Raw genomic sequence first — 17952 nt, forward strand, 5'->3', positions numbered from 1 at the left:
CTCAGGGTTCACCCCCCCCCCCCAACCCGGGGCGTAGGGGTCCCGCCTCTCGCGGATCAGAGGGCACGGACTCCGTACCTTCCATGGACTAGGCCCTGCGGTGTTCTGTGTATCAGAAAGGTACTCCCAGAGGTATTCCCAGAAAGGGGTTACTCTTATCCCTGCATTGCAGATGACAAAACCGGGGCCTGGAGAAACAATCTAACCCACGGGGTGGTGGGGCCTTGGGAATGTAGGCCGGGTCCTGGGGCAGGCAGGGATGGAGCTGAGGAACAAAGTCAGGGCCTACCTGGGTGGGTACTAGAGGGAGCCTCCAGTAAGAAATGAGCCCAAAGGGGAAACAAGCAGGGTTCAGGTGAGGAAGTGGTTCCCAAGCAGGAGGTGAGCAAGACAATCCATCCAATTCGGAGAGAAATATTTTTGTTTTGTGTTTAAAATAAGAAATCAGGGATCCCTGGGTGGCGCAGCGGTTTGGCGCCTGCCTTTGGCCCAGGGCACGATCCTGGAGACCTGGGATCGAATCCCACGTCGGGCTCCCGGTGCATGGAGCCTGCTTCTCCCTCTGCCTGTGTCTCTGCCTCTCTCTCTCTGTGTGTGTGACTATCATAAATAAATAAAAAATTAAAAAAAAATAAGAAATCAAGCTAATAGTATGATAGTACATGCAGAAAACACAAATACATGTTTATTGGAAATTAAGTGAAAGATGTTTTATGGGGAAAAGATGCATGATCTTAAACGTTTTGGAAACCCCTGGTCTGAGGCCCATCCCCTAGCCGGCTCCATCCTTCCCAGGTTGAGAAGTTGTGAATTCTGGTGCAGAGGTACCACGTCTGGTTCCAGGTCTCATTCTACTTCTGGCATGTTACCCTCCCACCTCTAATCCAACCCAGAGGATGAAAAAAAAAAAAAAAAAAGTTTAGCACATGTACTAAAATATGGTCTGTACAATAAACACAGCAGGCCAACATGTATAGCTTTTATTCACCTACTCAAATTCCTTTACACGTGAGTTCTGTGCATTCCACCTTGCCCCCTCTCCCATTCACAAGGCCAGGATGAATCCTCTTGGCACAGAGGAAGGGGTGCCCTTCTACTAAGGCCACAGCCCAGATGCTGTGGGAGAGCCCCTACCAGGGACAAAGTGGGAAGAGAACAAAGAGAGTTTATCACACCGTAGCCCACCCCCCCACAGGGGGAGGGAGTCAGGAGGGCTGGGGAGCACCCCCATGCTACTGCCCTAGTCCTTAATACAGAGCGAGGGGGGGTGAAGAGGACCATCCCTTGGAAATACAGCACCAACCTCAGCATGGAGGCAAAAGGACAGTGGGCAAGACCGCTTCCCTCTGAGGGGGGCAGGCTGAATGAGAGCACAGCCAGTTAGCGGCTGTGGCACCCCTCCCTCCTAGGGTTGGGGTGCAGCCTCAGCACCAGGAGCAAGAGGAGGGGAGGAGAAGAGATGACAGCAGTTGTGCCATCCACCCTCCCCGAGCCCCCAGGCCCCAGCACAGGCTCTCCTCTCCCCACTAGCCCGGGTCCAGGGATGTGGAAGAAACCGTGGGAATCCAAGGTCCCTATCTATTTCTTCTTGCGTTCCTGGGAGCAGCGTGGGCAGAACCTAGAGGGGGACGCGATAGAGAGGCGGGAGGGAGAACATGAGTGAGAGGGAGTGCCCTCCTCCATGCAGCTCAGGGGCAGCCCGGCGCCTGCCGCAACTCTCTCACTCACCACTTCCCCCGAGGCTTGGTCGTCAGCCCCACACAGGCAAAGTGGAACCACTCAATGGAACACTGAAAAGGAGGAAGATGGAAGAAGCGGAAGTCAGGGGCCCGGATGGAGCAGAGGAAAGAAAAGAAGTGTCCTCCACAGATTCTTAGAAGAGTTCCTATATTCCGTCCCTTTGGAGAAATCTTAAGAGGTCCCAAGGTCAACCAACTCCACCTTCCTCTTATTCTGGAGTCCCGCTATTCAAGCATTTCTTCCCCTCTCGTACCCACACCCTCATGGCCCCCAGAACCCCATCTGGAGGCAAAACGGTTGGTTCTCACATCAGGGTTGTCACAGCCAATCATCTCTCCATAGGAGACCTGGTGACAAAGGCAATAGGTGGGTTCGTTGGGATCCACAGGCATATCCAACACATCAGAGGGGTGGACACTGCCAAAGGTCACTGAGGGCATCCCATACTCAGGACTTCTGCATGCCGAGAGGAAGAGAACGTGTCATCTGCAAAAAGGGAAGCTACAGAGGTGGTAGAAAGACATCCTGGTGGGGCAAGTGATTTGTGCCTTCTCTTCTCTATCCAGCAAAGACTGCAACGATAAGGAGAAGTTGCTGGCACAGAAGACGGAGAGGGTGGCAAGGGGCAATGTGTGCAGTGTCTGTGTGTGTGTCTGTGTGTGTGTGTGTGGTAGGGTGCAGGGCAAGGGGAAAAACTAATTTGGCAAAATGCTCCCTTGTACACTCACGTGCGCACAAGCTTTAACTTCTTTTGGGTGGCTTTGGGAGCTTCTTCATCTGAGTTTTTCCCTTTGGAACGAGCACGGGCAGCTTTCTTCTCCTTTTGAGTCCGGCCTTCTAGGAAAGAGGGGGAAAGCCAGGAGGCAGGGAGACAGAAAGATATGGTTAAGTCTTCCTGCTTCCCCCTCCTTCCAAGCTGCTGCCCCTCCCTCTGGGCTGAAGAGCAGTAGCTGCTTCTCCCTTGGAGTCCTGGCCCACCTCTCAAGCCCCGCCCCCCTCCTCACTCTTTTTGCCTTTGCTGGACGAGCTGTCATAGTCACTTGATTCAATCTGCTTCTCCTTTAAATCAGCCTCAAAACGGGCCAGGTCTGTGTCCAGTCGCCGAATGTGTTTATCCACCTAGGGGCAAAGGAAGGAAAAGAAAGAGGTACACAGCTGGTTCCAGAAAAAGAAAATAAGGCTAAGGCATACTCTGTGTCTCTCCCAGACCCAGAACAGATCCCAACACAGCTGAAGGAGGGTTCTAGGACCCCGAGGATTAGACAGGAGGTAGGTGGGGAGCCATGAACAGGGCCATACCATCTCATAGGTCTGCATGGCAAGCTGCACCTTGTCGTCACCAAATTCCTTGCATTTGCCATAGGCTTCCTGGATCTGTTTGAGAAGAGCCAATTTTTCCTCGGAGCTCAGGCTGCGGGCGCTACTCATATACTCAGTGGCCAACTTGTCAATTTCAGCCTTCAGGTCTACAACAGAGACAGAGGCCTGGTCACAAAGGCCCCGGAGTGGCTAGGTGAAACACACTTCTTCCTCTTGTTTCTTGGACCTTTGCCATTGACCATCATCATAACCTTCGAACCAAAACGCCCCGAGAGTTCACAGGTACTGTGCCACTTACTCAAGAAACGCAACACATTGACAGTATTTGTTTTAGAGGTGCCTCCAGGTGCTGAAAACATTGCTATCAGAGTTGGAACTAAAATTCCTGAAAACCACGGAGGGGGTCTCTGCCCGTTGCACTAATCCGAAGGCTATTTTTGTTATGTCTGAGGATGCTTCTTCGCAGGGCTTGCTGCTTCTTGAACCATGAGTCTTGTCTAACAGGCTTCCTGATTTCTTGTCTCAAAAACATTCTGTGGCAGCTCTGAGTGCGGCAAAGCTGGCTGGGTCATCTGTTGCTGCTGCTGCCTTCCAGGTCTGTACATCTGTGACTCATCGTTTAAAACTAGGCCCTAGTTCATTTATGTAACAGTTCTTCTACCCTATTTTGCTCATCGTCTGCAACCTGCTTGTATTTCCCATCACTTTCTTTTCCTGTTTGTTCATCTTAGATGTTGCTCCAAACATTTTAATAGCGGAAGGCTGGCGACGTCCCCAGACACTGAGGCTGTAGATGTCTACTGCCTCCTATTTGGTAGGACTCATAAAAAATGTTGATGAAAAGAGGCCAAAGAAGGACTATAACAAGGTGCCATGACAGACAACCAGAAGGCTCTGTGTACACACTATATTTGTGTCCCGTTTCATGTGATGCCTTGGGAGGAAGCTGAAAATGCATGTAGTTCAATAATCTCCCAACCGGTCTTCCTATGCATGAACTCAAGAGTAGGGACTGTGTTATACAAAGGAAGCAAGCTGGTTCTCAGCATTCAGCAGGCAGTTCTCGGGGGTCTAGACCCAGGATTTTCCATGATGTTCACCTTTTCATGAGTAAACTTACCCAGAGTAGCTGAAATCACAGCTTTAGGTATTATAACACCAGCCTGTCATATCCTTAAGCATGGCTACATAAGGACGGAAGATAAGACATAGGTCTTATATATAGATATCCTTTAGCAGGTATGGGGGACGGCTCCAAAAGATGATATCTTTGCCCCTGAAGAGACCAATCTGACCACTGTAGTGTAGTCTTAGGCTCTAAGTGAATGCCTCAACGCAGCCAGATTTGCTCAACATCCAAGGAAGGCCACAGATGGTATCTAGTGCTTCTATAAGGTTGAAGAATACAGTGTAGAGATCCTGTTGTTAATTGCTACTTTTTCTTCGTTTTTTCTTTCTCTCTTTCTTTCTTTCTTTTTTTTTTTTTTTTTTCTCTCTTTCTTTCTTAAGAGCTTCTCTACCAACATGACTTGTGGTCTACAGCCACACTGAATTTTTTTTTTTCCACACTGAATTTTTTTTATAGTAACATTAACAATCCAGTGGGGTAGAAACATCCCAGTCTTCCTATAGATATATTGAATATAGAGAATAGAAATGATTCTAGAGTTGACTTCTTTTTTAATTCCTCTCGCAGATACAAAGAACATAGCATCCTTGAATTCTTGAGGCATCATCACAATACTCTACTTATTATGGAAAAGCTGATCTAGAAGTGCAAATCTTCACCGTTCTCCTTTTAAGAATATAAGAGAGTAAAAAAAGAGGAGCCACAGTTCCCCAGTTCAGACCAGATGATACAGTAACATCAAAGAGAAAAAGAAGTGATCGTACAATCTCATTATACACTCAAAATCCCTACTCTATACATACCCTCTGTTCTTTGGTCCAGGTCCCTCATGAGCTGAAAGTTTCTCTGCAGTTCGAAGGGAAGGTTTTCGATACCTAGGGAGAAGAAAAACTGAGAATCATGGCACTTCATAGGCCTGATAGCTGATTTTATTTTATTTTTCTTTTTTTTTTTTTAAACATATTTTTTTTAATTTTTATTTATTTATGATAGTCACAGAGAGAGAGAGAGAGAGAGAGAGAGAGAGGCAGAGACACAGGCAGAGGGAGAAGCAGCCTCCATGCACCGGGAGCCCGACGCGGGATTCGATCCCGGGTCTCCAGGATCGCGCCCTGGACCAAAGGCAGGCGCCAAACCGCTGCGCCACCCAGGGATCCCCTATTTTTAAAAGATTTTATTTATTTATTCATGAGAGACACACAGAGAGAGAGGCAGAGACACAGGCAGAGGGAGAAGCAGGCTCCATGCAGGGAGCCTGACGTGGGGCTTGATCTGGGGACTCCAAGATCACACCCTGGGCCGAAGGCAGGCGCCAAACTGCTGAGCCACCCAGGGATCCTGGGATAGCTGCTTTTAAAGTACAGGTCCAGTGGGACTCAGTTTCCCTTCCTTGGAACAGTTGGATTTATCTGGAACAGCACCCATCATTGCTTTGTCAGTGGAGGCTGTGTTTGCATCTCTGCACAATTAACTCTGCCACCTCTTTACAGCTTTCCCATCACTTGCCCCTTCAGTGACCTTACTTTACCAATCAGTCCCTCCTTTTCTTGTACTCCTCCAAGCTCCTTGCCCTCAATCTTGTATTCCTCCAAGCTCCTTCCCCGCAATCCAGATACCTACCTGGTATCTGATGAGTGGAACCTTCCACTCATCACACACGCATACTTCTAATCTCTTTTCTATATAGTAGTCAGAATGTTCTCTTAAAAAAATGCAAATCTCACCAAGTCCCCCTCTTTGCTTTTATAACTAATAACTTCTATCACACAATTCCTGTTCCTATTTTGTACTTTCTGCCCCATGCTCACCTTACTCCAGCCTTGATTCAGGTCAATCCCCCTGTGTGCCGTCTGCTCTAATCATGCTGGCCTTCTCTGAGTGCCCTCAACCTGCCAGGGCTCATCCTGCTCCCCAGCTTTCCAAGCACTGCCTTCTCTGTCCAGAATGCACTGCTTGGTGTTCTTCATCCCACCTCCACCATACCTCTTTTCCTACTGAATTCCTGTTCATTCTTCAAAGTTCAGCTCAACTCTGACTTCTCCAGACTCCAAGTGCCCTGGATTATGCTGTCAAGTTATTCTAGCTCTACCCTTTTGGGCACTTATCCAGCTGTGGTTAAGGAATTAGTTGTGTAACCGGTTATTTGGTATCTATCTCCCTAACCCTCCAGAAGGACTGCTGGTTATTTGGTATCTATCTCCCTGACCCTCCAAAAGGACTGGACACATCTAGCTTCTCTCTCATTTTACTATGACTCGAGTACAGAGGGTCTTCAATAAATACCTGAATAAAGACATATATACTTAAGTCTCTCCATAAAAGAAAAAATCTCTTCCCATGACAGCATTTCAAACTTCTAAAATAGCTCCAGGGATCCCTGGGTGGCGCAGCGGTTTGGCGCCTGCCTTTGGCCCAGGGCGCGATCCTGGAGACCCGGGATCGAATCCCACGTCAGGCTCCCGGTGCATGGAGCCTGCTTCTCCCTCTGCTTATGTCTCTGCCTCTCCCTCTCTCTCTCTCTCTCTCTCTCTATCATAAATAAATAAAAAAAAAATTTTTAAAAAAAAAGATAAAAAAAAAATAAAATAGCTCCAAAACAAATGATCTTTTATATGTCCTATCTTAAAAAATACATCTGCAGCAGTTGGCACCATCTTCTGTCCTTCAGTAACTTTCTTCCTCTTAGGATTCCAAATCTCACCCTATACTTTCTGATAATTCCAACAGTGACGTTTTGCTAGCCTGTCCCTTAAATGCTAATGTTTTCTTGGGCCTATACTTTAACCCTCTCATTTCCCACTTTGCTTGTATTCCCTGAATGATCTCGATCTCATTCACTCTCATACAATCGCCATGCCTGTGCTTAAGTTTAAATTGAGTTAGGTGTATTGCTGTTACTCCTGAATTCCCTATCTTGCTGAAGGTATCCTATCTACCTCACCTCCCAAGCAGGAAATCAAGGAGGCACTTTGTATTCTTCCTTCTCTCTCAACTACCCAGCCATTTCATCTGTCCCTTTAGCTCCTAAAGACTTCGGTCACTCTCTGAGACCTGAACTTACCATACATCAGTTATTTTCCTTTATTGAAACCTGTTTTTAAAATCTGTTGGTTCCTGACTATCTACAGTGTGCAAGCCTCTTAGCTTGGCTTAAAAGACCTTGCACAACCTAGCTCCCACCTCCTTCTCCAGGCTCACTTGCCAATCGTCCACCTTAAGAGTCCTATACAGCAAGCACTGACTTCACTATTCCTTGACCTGCCACAAACCCACCACAATACCTTTGCTGATGCTTTCCCCAACCAGCAGTTTCCTTTCTTTCTTCACACTGGCAAACACTCGATCTTCAAAACTCTATTCAAACATCACATCCTCTGGTAAAGTTTTACCTACGTCCCCAAGTAATTTGCCCCTCTTTCTCCAGTGCTACCAACTGTCCTTGTAATGTACTTCTATTATTTCACTTGTCAGTTTTATAATTATTGATTAGCAGAATCTGTTTCCTCCTAAACTATAAGCACTGGAGGGCAGGGTCTGTGTCATCATTTTGGTATCTCCGCAGTACTTGCCATTATGTCTGACCCAGAGCAAGGCCTCAATAAATGAATGAATGAATGACTCTCAATACTAAGACAAATGTAAGCGCATAAGGGTGACAGGCTTTGTGAAGGGGTGGGTTACACAAATGGCATAAGCGTAGCACCAGATTTCCATTTGGTAGGAATTGGAAGAAGAGAAGCGTTCCAGTTTATCATCTGACAGTAGTCACTAACCACCCCCGATCCCCACTGAAAAACCGTTTCTGAGAAAGAACAGAGCAGAGAAGCTGCGAGCAAGTCTTTGGCACTGCTCCAAATGGCAGTGGGTGATACACTAAAACGACCGATCCTGAAGGATTGGGGGGGGGGGGTTGGGGGGATGGATATCCTGAGGCTGGAGACCCTGGAGATGGGGTCGGCAAATACCTTCCCGGCTCTGCCCATTAGCCCCTCAAGAGACACCCCCCTCAGCCCTACCGCGCAGCCCCTCCCTCGTCTACACCCAAAAGCCAGGCCTCGACCCTGCTGCCCCGCCCCCTCTTTCTTCACACCCTTCAATATTTTCTTTCACGGAACCCCTTCACAATTGGGACTTTCTGACCACCGGGACTTCGGGGCCGTACAGCAGCTCAGCCCCGACCCCCCCCCCACCACTCTATGACCCCTGACCCCCTCCTCCAGCCTGCTCTTACTGTCCAGATAATGTTCCAAATACATCCCCGCAGCCATCTTGAAGCAAAACAAAGCAACTTCCGATCCGCCCCGGAAGTGACTGAAACGCAACAGGCGCTGAAGCTATTATCCGTGGGTTGGAGCCTTTCCGCCCTTAAAAGGAGAGCTTCCGCCCTCAGTCAATTATCCGCGGGGACACATCCGCCCGACGTTAAAACTTTCCCTTTTGCGTAGGTAGCCGGGGCTGCGGGTGCCGAGGCGCCCTGAGGTGGCTCTAGCCCGCTTCCGCCCTTACTGAGGCCCCGGTACGCGACCGAGGCAGGCATGACGTCACTGCGGGTCGCCATTTTGCATTCCCTATCAAACTTTTTTTTTTTTCCCTCCAAAACGGAGATGTGGGGTTATGATGGGAAACCAACCCTCATCCCACCCACCCCCACCGCCCCCACCCCCGTCTCTTTAGGATTGTGGTCCAGAAATACCGCTTTTTAGCGAATGGGGACTCTTCTCCTTTTTACAGGATATTAATCTAATGACCACAGCAGGTCCTGGCTGAGCCAAGACTTCCTTCAAGGTAGCTAGTATCTTAACGAAGTTGGAGAGGCCTAGCTGGTGCTGCGAGATTGAAACCATTCGCATTTCTGTTCACTCGCCTGAGCGTCAGCTCACCGGGATAATTTTTTTAACATGGAAAAAAAATAATTGTTTATAAAATCTACATACTAAGCCTTACACAATAAAGCTGTAATTCTCCAAGACTCTTGCCAGGGTTCCTGGCCTTTTATCTTTGATTACATTCTCGTATAAAGTGACATAGTACTTCCAGCCTTGCCCTCTTCTTTTCTTATACTTCCACCACCACCACCACCCCCCACCCCCCACCCCCCCCGCCACCCTTCCGCTGTTTTTGTTTTCCAGTTTATATCTGATGTTAACTAGCACCATGGCTGTCACAACCGGGCCAGCTCCCATCCTGGTACTAGGATGGGTACCAGGATGGGCTCCACTAGGGTACAGTGAGGTCTCTATATGGGGACGGAAACCAGTCCAGAGCCTGACAGGCTGCCACCACACTGGAGAAGCAGCTCAAAGCCCATAGCCTAATAGTGGTATTAGTAAGAAAGCTTTTGGAGGCTGTTGTCCTTCCTAACTCACATATTCGTGACTGTTGTCAATGCCACAAGGCAACGTTTTAATGAAAGATTTTTCAGCCACCTGATTTGGGCCAAAAGTGTGAAGAAGGATAAGATGAAATCTCAGGTTTAGTGGTAGGATGCAGTAGTTGGATCTAGAAGACTTCACTCCAAGTGTCTTGACCCCGGATATGGTAAACTTCTGTGCTTATGTCCTGCTCTGTAAAATGGAGACTAGTAGTACCTACCTCATAGAGTTCTTGCAATGATTGTGAGTGAATCCTTTAGTAGATTCTGGTTCTATTACCTGTGGTGAAGACAGGGCTGTCAGGGCATTTTCAGTGATTGATGAAGAGCAGGGGGAAAAAAGTATTCAGAAGCTAGCAAGACATTGACAGATTTCGTCTCAGGTAATACATTCATTAGACTCACACTGCAGATTGAGAGGTATTGGATGCCTCAATACCCAAGAGACCAGCTGAGCCCAAAACTTAAGTAGGCATGATTTCATGGACTATCCACATTCTTCTTGGTAATGGGCATGGTTGCCCAGCAGTATACAGAAGACAGCCATGTGAGTCAATGTTAGAGCTTTGTCAACCTTTTCAGTGCTTAATGGCTTTTAATATCCCAAAATGAACCTTGGAGGCTATCTAGTCTTGGACGCCTCTCAGTGACCACTGGTTGGCAGTAGAGCCAGGGCTGAAAAGTTGAGGTTTCCTGACTACTTCTACTTCTCAGCACGACTGTCCTGCATTGTTACTCAGTTCTGGTTATGGCTTCCATCATTGCAAACCTATGGATATGGATAACAAATGTATGCACACTGTGCCAGCTGGAATTAGCACTGAGCCTGGTGATGCTCAGGCAGGAGTATAGGCCCTTTCAAGAGAGCACGCTTCCATTTCTTTAATGGGGAGCTTAGTGGTTTATTAACACGATTGAAATCTTGCTCTCATAATATGTAGGCATTGCAGGCCACAAACAAGATTTTAGAAACCCTCATAAACTGGGAATTCCTGGGTGGCTCAGCGGTTTAGCGCCTGCATTCAGCCCAGGGCATGATCATGGAGTCCCACATCAGGCTCCCTGCATGGAGCCTGCTTCCCCCTCTGCCTGTGTCTCTGCCTCTCATGAATATATAAAATCTTTAAAAAGAAAGAAAGAAATCCTCATAAACCAAGATCTCACTTGGAAGTACCAAAGCTTTCCCTTCCACATTTGGGGATACACACATAGAGCCTCATCAAACAGCATTCATTCTTCACATACACACATTCTAGTGTAAATCCTTGAACATCTCCCCAGGTATCTTCTTCCCATGCTCGCTCACATCAGCAGCTCCACTGCCTCTGATCCTTTTACACGAATTTATTTCTATACAAGGTTCTAAAAACACCCCTTGGTTTGTACATAAGTTTTTTTTTCTTCATTTTAAATTGCTTTATAACAACTGGTTTCCTGATTTTTTTTTTCATTTTCTCTTTTCTCTGAAATCTGCCATGATTTAAAAATAAGGACAAAAGGAAATAAAAATGCTGTTGGCCAGAAGACAGGGTGGAGAAAAACAAAAAGGACAAAAAAAAATAAAACATCAAATATGAAAATTCTGAGATAATGCATTTATAAACACAGAAATGGTTACAACAAAGATGGCCGTGATGAGTGGGTATATATATATATATTTATATATATATTTATATATAAATCCGTGTCCGGCAACTGACCGTGGCACCTAGGGAGCTAAGTCCAGTCCTTGTGTTTGCCCTGAACTCTCCCTTCTCTGCAACACCCCTTGTTTTGGGCTTTCATAAAGAACACAAAGCTCCCATAGCTCCTCTGGCTTTGGGATTGGGAGACTGAGTATAGGGTTTTGGCTGGCAGAGAAGGGGAGAGGCTCCAAGGAAAACGATAACCCACATTTCTAAGCCACCCTTGACCATTTTGGGGATCTCCGGCCCCTTGGGGACCACATCTCAGCCCTTGCCCCTTTACAAATAAAGGGGGTCTGACCCCCACCCCGATCTCCCTCTTCCAGCAGTAGGTAGGAAGTGAAGTGAGACCACAAGGGGAAGACAGCTCCCGGGGGTCGGGGCATTTGAAAAACCTCTGTTCTTTTGCAGGCAAGAAAAGAATGGGAGGCCGGTTGCATCTAGGGCTCCCTTCTCTCAGAGATCAGGGAGGTCGAGCCTCTACTCTTCCACCAGCCCCAACTTTGAGGATTATGAGGGTAACGAGAGGGTAAGTGCCCACACTGGAAAAGTTTCTATGAGGTCATAGCAAATCCCTCCCTTGAGCACCAACCCCCAATTTTGAAAAGCTATGCTTGGAAGGGGAGGCTGCTGGACTACACTAGCAGCTCATTATTCCTTTGCCAATCAGGAGGGCTGATGTTCCTTTTGAAGAAGAGGTGAGAATAAGCATGGTATCCTGTGTAGGAAGGCCGTGCTTGAGGCCCAAGGAGATGGAGCCGAGGCCTGTCAAGGAAGAAGACTTTTCCCACCGAGAGAAGTTGGAGAAAGAAGGGACCAGAACTTCTTTCCCCTCTTCCCAGTGGGTGGCAGCACAGGTCTCTACGAGCTGGCCAGGTGCTCCACCTGGATGGTGCTGGTGGTGACAGTGAGGCAGATGTCCTTATGATGCTCCGCCGTCTTATAGGGTGTCAGGTCAAAGGAACACTGGGGTGGAGGGTTGGGGTTGCTGTCCCCGCCACCCCCACCCTGGGGGGCTGCCCCAGGGGACTGGAAGTGTGGTGGCTGTGGCTGTTGCTGCTGCTGCTGCTGTGATGCTTGGGAGGCCTGGGCCTGGGCCTGAGCTTGAGCCTGAGCCTGGGCCTGGGCCTGGGCCTGGGCCTGGGCCTGAGCCTGGGCCTGGGCCTGGGCCTGGGCCACTGCTGCCGCTGCTGCCGCTGCCTGCACTTGTTGCTGGAGATCGGGAGGGTTGTGTTTGCGCATATGTTTCATAAGGTACGTTTCCTGAGGGAGATGTTGAAAAAGAGGTGAAGGATGAAAGAGAAGCAGAGGTTACTTATAATACACCTTTAAATACAACCATACTCCTTTCTACAAGGACATTGCGGAGCCGTGGGCAAGTTCTCCCCGGGAGCCTCTATCAGTGCTCACTATCGGGCAGGAAGGTGAAGGAGACTGTTAGGGACACGGTGGGCATTCACCGGCATGGGGAAAGCGGTCAGTGCCTCAAAGATCTTTGAATAAGTGGTTTTACCGCCTTTTCCTGGAGTCTATTGGAAAACTTCTAACTGAAATCCTTCTCCCCAAATTGCAAGTCACTCTATTTTACCTCATGTTTAAGTAAAATTAAAAATCCTTGCCTAGCAATCTTTCTCTGTGGGCTTGAGGGATCAGGCACCCCCTAAATTCCTCAGCTACAGATCTAGTTAACTTCTTCATTGATGCTGGGAAGTTGGCGCAAGGGCACTCGCATGTTCAAGGCGACAGCTCTTTATCTGAGATGACGGGGCAAAGACTGTAGTCTTACAGGCCCATGGGGAAGTAAAGGGAAGCACTGAGCACTCACCGATGTATATGCCCGACTACAGATAGTACAGGTGTACACCTTGGCATGCTTCACCGTATGCGTAGACAGGTGCACCTCTAGGGAGGCTGCGTCCGTGTACGCCCGGTGACAGTTGTGGCACTTGAAGGGTTTATCTTTGTTGTGCTGCCGTCTGTGGGACTGGAAAAATGAGGAGAAATCAGGATGAGTGCATTGGATTCATCCTTCCTGCCTCTGTGACCTTAATGCCAGAGCCCTGAACTGGGTGTCAGCCTCCCAGGTTCTCTTTCCATCCGGAGGCTTTCCATAAAACTGGAGGAGGTACAGGCTATCTCCTGCAGCACACTCCAGGATCATGAAAAGTGAGAAGGAGGGGATCCCTGGGTGGCGCAGCGGTTTAGCGCCTGCCTTTGGCCCAAGGCGCGATCCTGGAGACCAGGGATCGAATCCCACATCGGGCTCCCGGTGCATGGAGCCTGCTTCTCCCTCTGCCTGTGTCTCTGCCTCTTTCTTTCTATCATAAAAAAAAAAAAAATAATAATAATAATAATAATAATAATAATAATAAAATAAAATAAAATAAAATAAACCTCACACATCCTGCACAGCCTGTATATTAAAAAAAAAAAAAAAGAAAAGTGAGAAGGATGGACATGCTGGCCCCACTAGCCCAGTGGTTCCCAAAGTAAAGCCTGGGGACACACTAGAGAATACCAAGACTTTTCCACAGGGCCCCCAAAGTCAAAATGGTTCCCCAAATGAGAGTAATAAGACCATGTTTGCCTTTTTGTTCTCACTCTCTCACATCTCTACAGAGATTACATGACATGTAATGTCGCAAAGACTGAGCGCAGCAGGTAGGAGCATCTAGCTGTCTTCTCGCAGGCTAAACATTAAAAATGTTAAATGTGCAACATGTAAAATGATGCCAGGGCGCCTGGGTGGCACAGTCAGTTGACCAATCTGCCCTGATTTCAGTTCAGGTCATGATCTCAGGGTTGTGAGACAGAGCCCTGTGAAATTGAGCCCTGCTTTGGGCTCCTCACTGAGCATGGAGCCAGCTTAAGAGTTTCTCTCTGCCCCTCCTCAACCCTGCTTGTGCACACAGTCCCTTAAAAACAAAACAAAACAAAACAGAACAAAACAAAACGAAACAAAACAGCCATTCTTTCAATTTTTTAGGGGAGGAGTATATTAGGAAATATGTTATACACGTTAGTGTGCAATGGGTTATTTTTAATTGAATTACTAAATATTTTTTTCAAGTTTTTCAGTTTCACGTTCTCTGTGTAGACAGACATTATACACATCAACAAAAACTCTCTGCGTTTCCCAGTAATTATTAAGAGTGTAAAAGGGTCCTGAAAAAGTTTGGGAACCACTGTGCTGGTCAAATGGTACTTTGACCCAAATCTTTGATACGAGGCCCCAGTGTGGAAGGTGAAACATTTACCTGCAGATTGGACAGCTGTGTGAAGGCTTTCTCACAGCCTGGATGTGCACATTTGTATGGTCTGTCACCGGTGTGGATTCTGCAGGGGATGAGAACAGAAGAAAGGGAAAGGATGTCAGCAAGGCCACTCAGGGATTAGTTCCTTAACAGACCTCCTCCAGGTCATGCCTGCCCTCCTACAGGAGTACAAGCTGGCTTTCCAGGAGGTCCCAGCCTCAGCATCTTTCTCAAGAGGATCATGCCATGGGGCCTGATCCCTGCTCACTGCCTCCATCACTCAGCTCGAGCTGGGCTCCTCTGCTCGGGGAGGAGGGACTGGTGGCTTGGCAGCCAAGAGACAGGCAGTCCAAACTATGGCAGACAAGTCAACTCCTATAGTAGCTGTCCTTAATGATGTTCAAAAACATTAGGTAAACACATGGGTAAGGAAAAAGAAACACAGAACACTTCTTCCTTGGCCCCCACCATACAACGGAAACCTCTTCCCTCAGCCTTGAACACCGCTCCCAGAGAAAGTTCTGGTATCAAAGAACAGAGTTATGCTAATTATGGAGAGTAGCAGTGATATTAATACTCATGGAAACTCCTTGGGGGATTTTCCCAGTCCAGCCTCCTAATGCCTAGTTTAGTACTAGTTTGACCTCTTTCCCAAACACGACAGGGCCCTCCACTGAGATGAGCCAAGGACTTGAGGGTCTGCAGACACCTGTTCCTCATCAGGGACACTTCAGAACCATTTTTGCAACCAGGTGCTTTTCTGGACCTCCAGTACAAAATCTTGGAAACCTCACGGGATGCATCTCTTTGTGAGGAAAGCCCGACTTCTCCTCTTCGCAAAGCAAGATGTCTGGCCACTTTGAGGGGAATCACCACATCCAGAAGCAACCACGTGAGAAGGCTTCTGACCAGTAGTAAGTCTAGACTCCAGCTCAACTTGAGCTACCGTTGAAGGACATCATCAACTCTTCCAGTTGTCTAGTGCACTTCCTCCTAGTCACTCCAGATTCGTGGGACAAGCAGTGCGCATCCTTATGGAGCGTGAGCCTTTTCATTTTGTTTGCCAGTTCCCTGTGACCGTTTCAGATGTGTTTTGTTTTATTCTCTACTCCTGTCATCCTTGGAGCCTTGCTTGATCCTGTTGGTGTCACCAGGCCGGTACCCAGCTAAAGTCTGATTGTATCTCCTATTTATAACTGGCGCCCTAAGGGCCAGAGGTATGGTCTTCTCCAATCAAATGCCCTTGCTTTGTTTGGCGTAAAGGAGAAACTCTTGCCAAGATGTGTGTGTTGGTATTTTCAGGGAGAGTAATGAAGGCAGAAGTTGCCTCTGCTCCAGGTGAGCTGAGTCTCTTCCTCCCATGGATCAGGGAATGTCATACAGTCATTGTATCTCCCCTGTGCTGCTTATGCCCCAGAAAGGTTCTCTCTGAGCGTCCGCTTGTGTCTCCAGGGTGGTTGTTGCTTCTTCTTCTCCCAGATGCCAGTCGTATTCTCCTCCAGCCAGGTCTCTCCCCCGCCCCCCGCATGCGGGTTGTTGTGTATGTCCGGGGCGGGGGGTGGGGAGGGCATGCCAGCGGGGGCGGGGGCAGTAGCCCGCCACTCTCCCTTACCGTGTGTGCTGCTGGAGGTGGGAGAGCTGGCGGAAGGCCTTCTGGCAGTAGGAACAGTTGTAGGGCTTGGCCCCCGAGTGGATTCGGAGGTGCTGGGCCAGGTAGGAGGTGTTGGCGAAGGTCTTGGAGCAGTGCGGGCACTTGTGGGGCTTGATGGTCTCCGTGTGCATCTTGGAGTGGATCCTGCCGGAGAGGAGAGGAGAGGAGGGAAGGGGGGAGGAGGAAGCGGTTCGACACCATGGGCTCAGCTCTCTGCTGGGTGAAATGATGTTGCTTGACGGATGAGAGCACCCCCTCCTCCCTCCTCCCAAACACACTCCGGCCTGGAGAGGCTAATGACGAGGACACCCAGATCTAGGTTGCTGCTGCTCTTGTCGGTGGCTAGGATGGCAGTGAGATGGTGAAGAACTGCGACCCCTGGCTCCTGGTAACCTTAACGATTCCAGTCTTGTCAACCCTCGGCTTTGTCCTAAGGTCACACAAACTCACCACAGATACCCTGCTTCCAAATAGTAATTTGAACAAAGGCCAATACCGCCTGCTCCCCATGGACCTGAGGTTGAATGCACACCTTGGCTCTGACCTGAAGCAGAGAGTATAAGCAGGGCCTGCTCTGCAGAAGATTTCCAAACACAGACACAGAGAGAAACCACAAAAACCGTTCCAGACCTTGGGATTGGAGACCACACTTTCCCAGGCCCCCGCAAGCTGCTAAAATACACACAGTTTATTTCTCACAGACAGTAACAAGAGTGGACTGAGGCTCCCCGAGGGCAAAGTCAAAAGGGAAAAAAGAAACCAGGAGGAGAGAAGAGTAGGCTCAGGTGACGTGGCCTCGGGGGCAGGGGCTCGCAGCTGGGTGGCAGGGCAAAACCAAGAGCAGCCTTACCGGGTGTGCTGCTGGAGGTGGGAGAGCTGGCGGAAGGATTTCTCACAGAAGTTACAGCTGTAGGGCTTGGCCCCTGAGTGGATTCGGATGTGCTGGGCCAGATAGGAGCTGTTGGCGAAGGTCTTGGAGCAGTGCGGGCACTTGTGGGGCTTGGTCTCGGTGTGTGACTTGGAGTGGATCTGCATCTCCGACTTTGAGTAGAATGTCAGGGAGCACATCCGGCACCTGGGCCAAGTGAGGGCAGCGGTTAGAACCTTCCCACTGGCAGTCAGCTGCTGCACCCGCCCCTCCACTTCCACAGAAGCCAGCCTATCTGATCTCTCTCTTACTGCAACAATGCCGTAAGGCCCCTAACAGGAGCATCTGTTCTACTTCTCTTTATAGTCTAAGTGTCTAATATAGACCTACACAATACAAATATTCAATACACATTTGAATGATCTGACTCCCTCAGTGTGTACAGAAACAAAACTCCAACCAGAAAAGACAGCTAAATCTTATTATCGGCTCTAGGCTCAGGCGGATTTTGTCAGGCCAGGAATATCAACTAACTTCTGCTTTCCTTCTGCCTAGAACTTGATTTCAGACTTTGAAAAGGCTCCTTTCCCCGACTTCCTGTGTATAAAGTACATCCCTTGGGTAGTTCTCAAGTTCCTGAGATGATAATGAGGACAAACTGACTATATTCCCCAGAAGAACTTCTCTTTCACGTAATTATCCTCTTAGATTCTCTCTTACTTCCTTTCTGCCAGCGATTTCTAGAGGTATGGGGGTACAGGATAGGAATTATTTGGAGGGCCTTTTCCAAATCATGTGTGTGTGGCCTCCACCCTAGATCCGGTGTTCCACTGACCACCTCCACCCTCGAGTCCCTTGGTTATCAACCACTACCGCAAAGAGCCGAGGTAAGTGTTGGGAGTGGGCCATAGCCCTCAAACATTTAGAAGGAAAA

At 48.5% G+C, this 17952-nt stretch overlaps 2 protein-coding genes and 1 long non-coding RNA gene across 20 annotated transcripts in view; 1 reads left to right on the forward strand and 2 right to left on the reverse strand.

Moving 5' to 3' along the window:
* The window catches only part of LOC111092914, a 21157-nt gene continuing 3205 nt past the window's right edge, over positions 1–17952 (forward strand). The window contains exons 1-4 of one of the 3 annotated variants that reach the window (XR_005379786.1): positions 1–120; positions 11657–11774; positions 17574–17710; positions 17836–17905. This is a non-coding gene — a long non-coding RNA (uncharacterized LOC111092914). Of the gene's footprint in view, positions 133–3074; positions 3343–11656; positions 11775–17573; positions 17711–17835; positions 17906–17952 lie in introns of those variants that run through there. The other 2 variants (XR_005379787.1, XR_005379788.1) reach the window with 2 other exon arrangements.
* Positions 966–8510, reverse strand: ING4 (inhibitor of growth family member 4). 5 transcript variants are annotated; one of them, XM_038576615.1, is made up of 8 exons: positions 8421–8510; positions 4993–5064; positions 3040–3206; positions 2754–2859; positions 2469–2574; positions 2049–2196; positions 1729–1790; positions 966–1618 (listed from the first exon to the last, which is right to left on the reverse strand). In XM_038576615.1, exons 1-8 carry the CDS (start codon positions 8455–8457, stop codon positions 1579–1581), a joined length of 738 nt encoding a protein of 245 aa, XP_038432543.1. In that variant the 5' UTR covers positions 8458–8510; the 3' UTR covers positions 966–1578. The 5 variants fall into 5 exon arrangements, with proteins under 5 accessions (XP_038432543.1, XP_038432542.1, XP_038432541.1 ...); XM_038576614.1 differs by having other exon boundaries at positions 2469–2577; XM_038576613.1 differs by having other exon boundaries at positions 2745–2859.
* Positions 10890–17952, reverse strand: part of ZNF384 (zinc finger protein 384) — a 19494-nt gene continuing 12431 nt past the window's right edge. For 8 of the 12 annotated variants that reach the window (XM_038576586.1, XM_038576583.1, XM_038576584.1 and 5 more), the window contains 5 exons: positions 17001–17225; positions 16112–16294; positions 14503–14581; positions 13071–13229; positions 10890–12508 (listed from right to left, as the gene is read on the reverse strand). In XM_038576586.1, coding sequence (XP_038432514.1) covers positions 12107–12508; positions 13071–13229; positions 14503–14581; positions 16112–16294; positions 17001–17225 — 1048 coding nt within the window. In that variant the 3' untranslated portion in view covers positions 10890–12106. The remainder of the gene's footprint in view (positions 12509–13070; positions 13230–14502; positions 14582–16111; positions 16295–17000; positions 17226–17952) is intronic. The other 4 variants (XM_038576592.1, XM_038576591.1, XM_038576594.1 and 1 more) reach the window with 1 other exon arrangement.

Source organism: Canis lupus, chromosome 27 (assembly GCF_011100685.1).
Source record: "Canis lupus familiaris isolate Mischka breed German Shepherd chromosome 27, alternate assembly UU_Cfam_GSD_1.0, whole genome shotgun sequence".
NCBI classification, from domain to species: domain Eukaryota; kingdom Metazoa; phylum Chordata; class Mammalia; order Carnivora; family Canidae; genus Canis; species Canis lupus.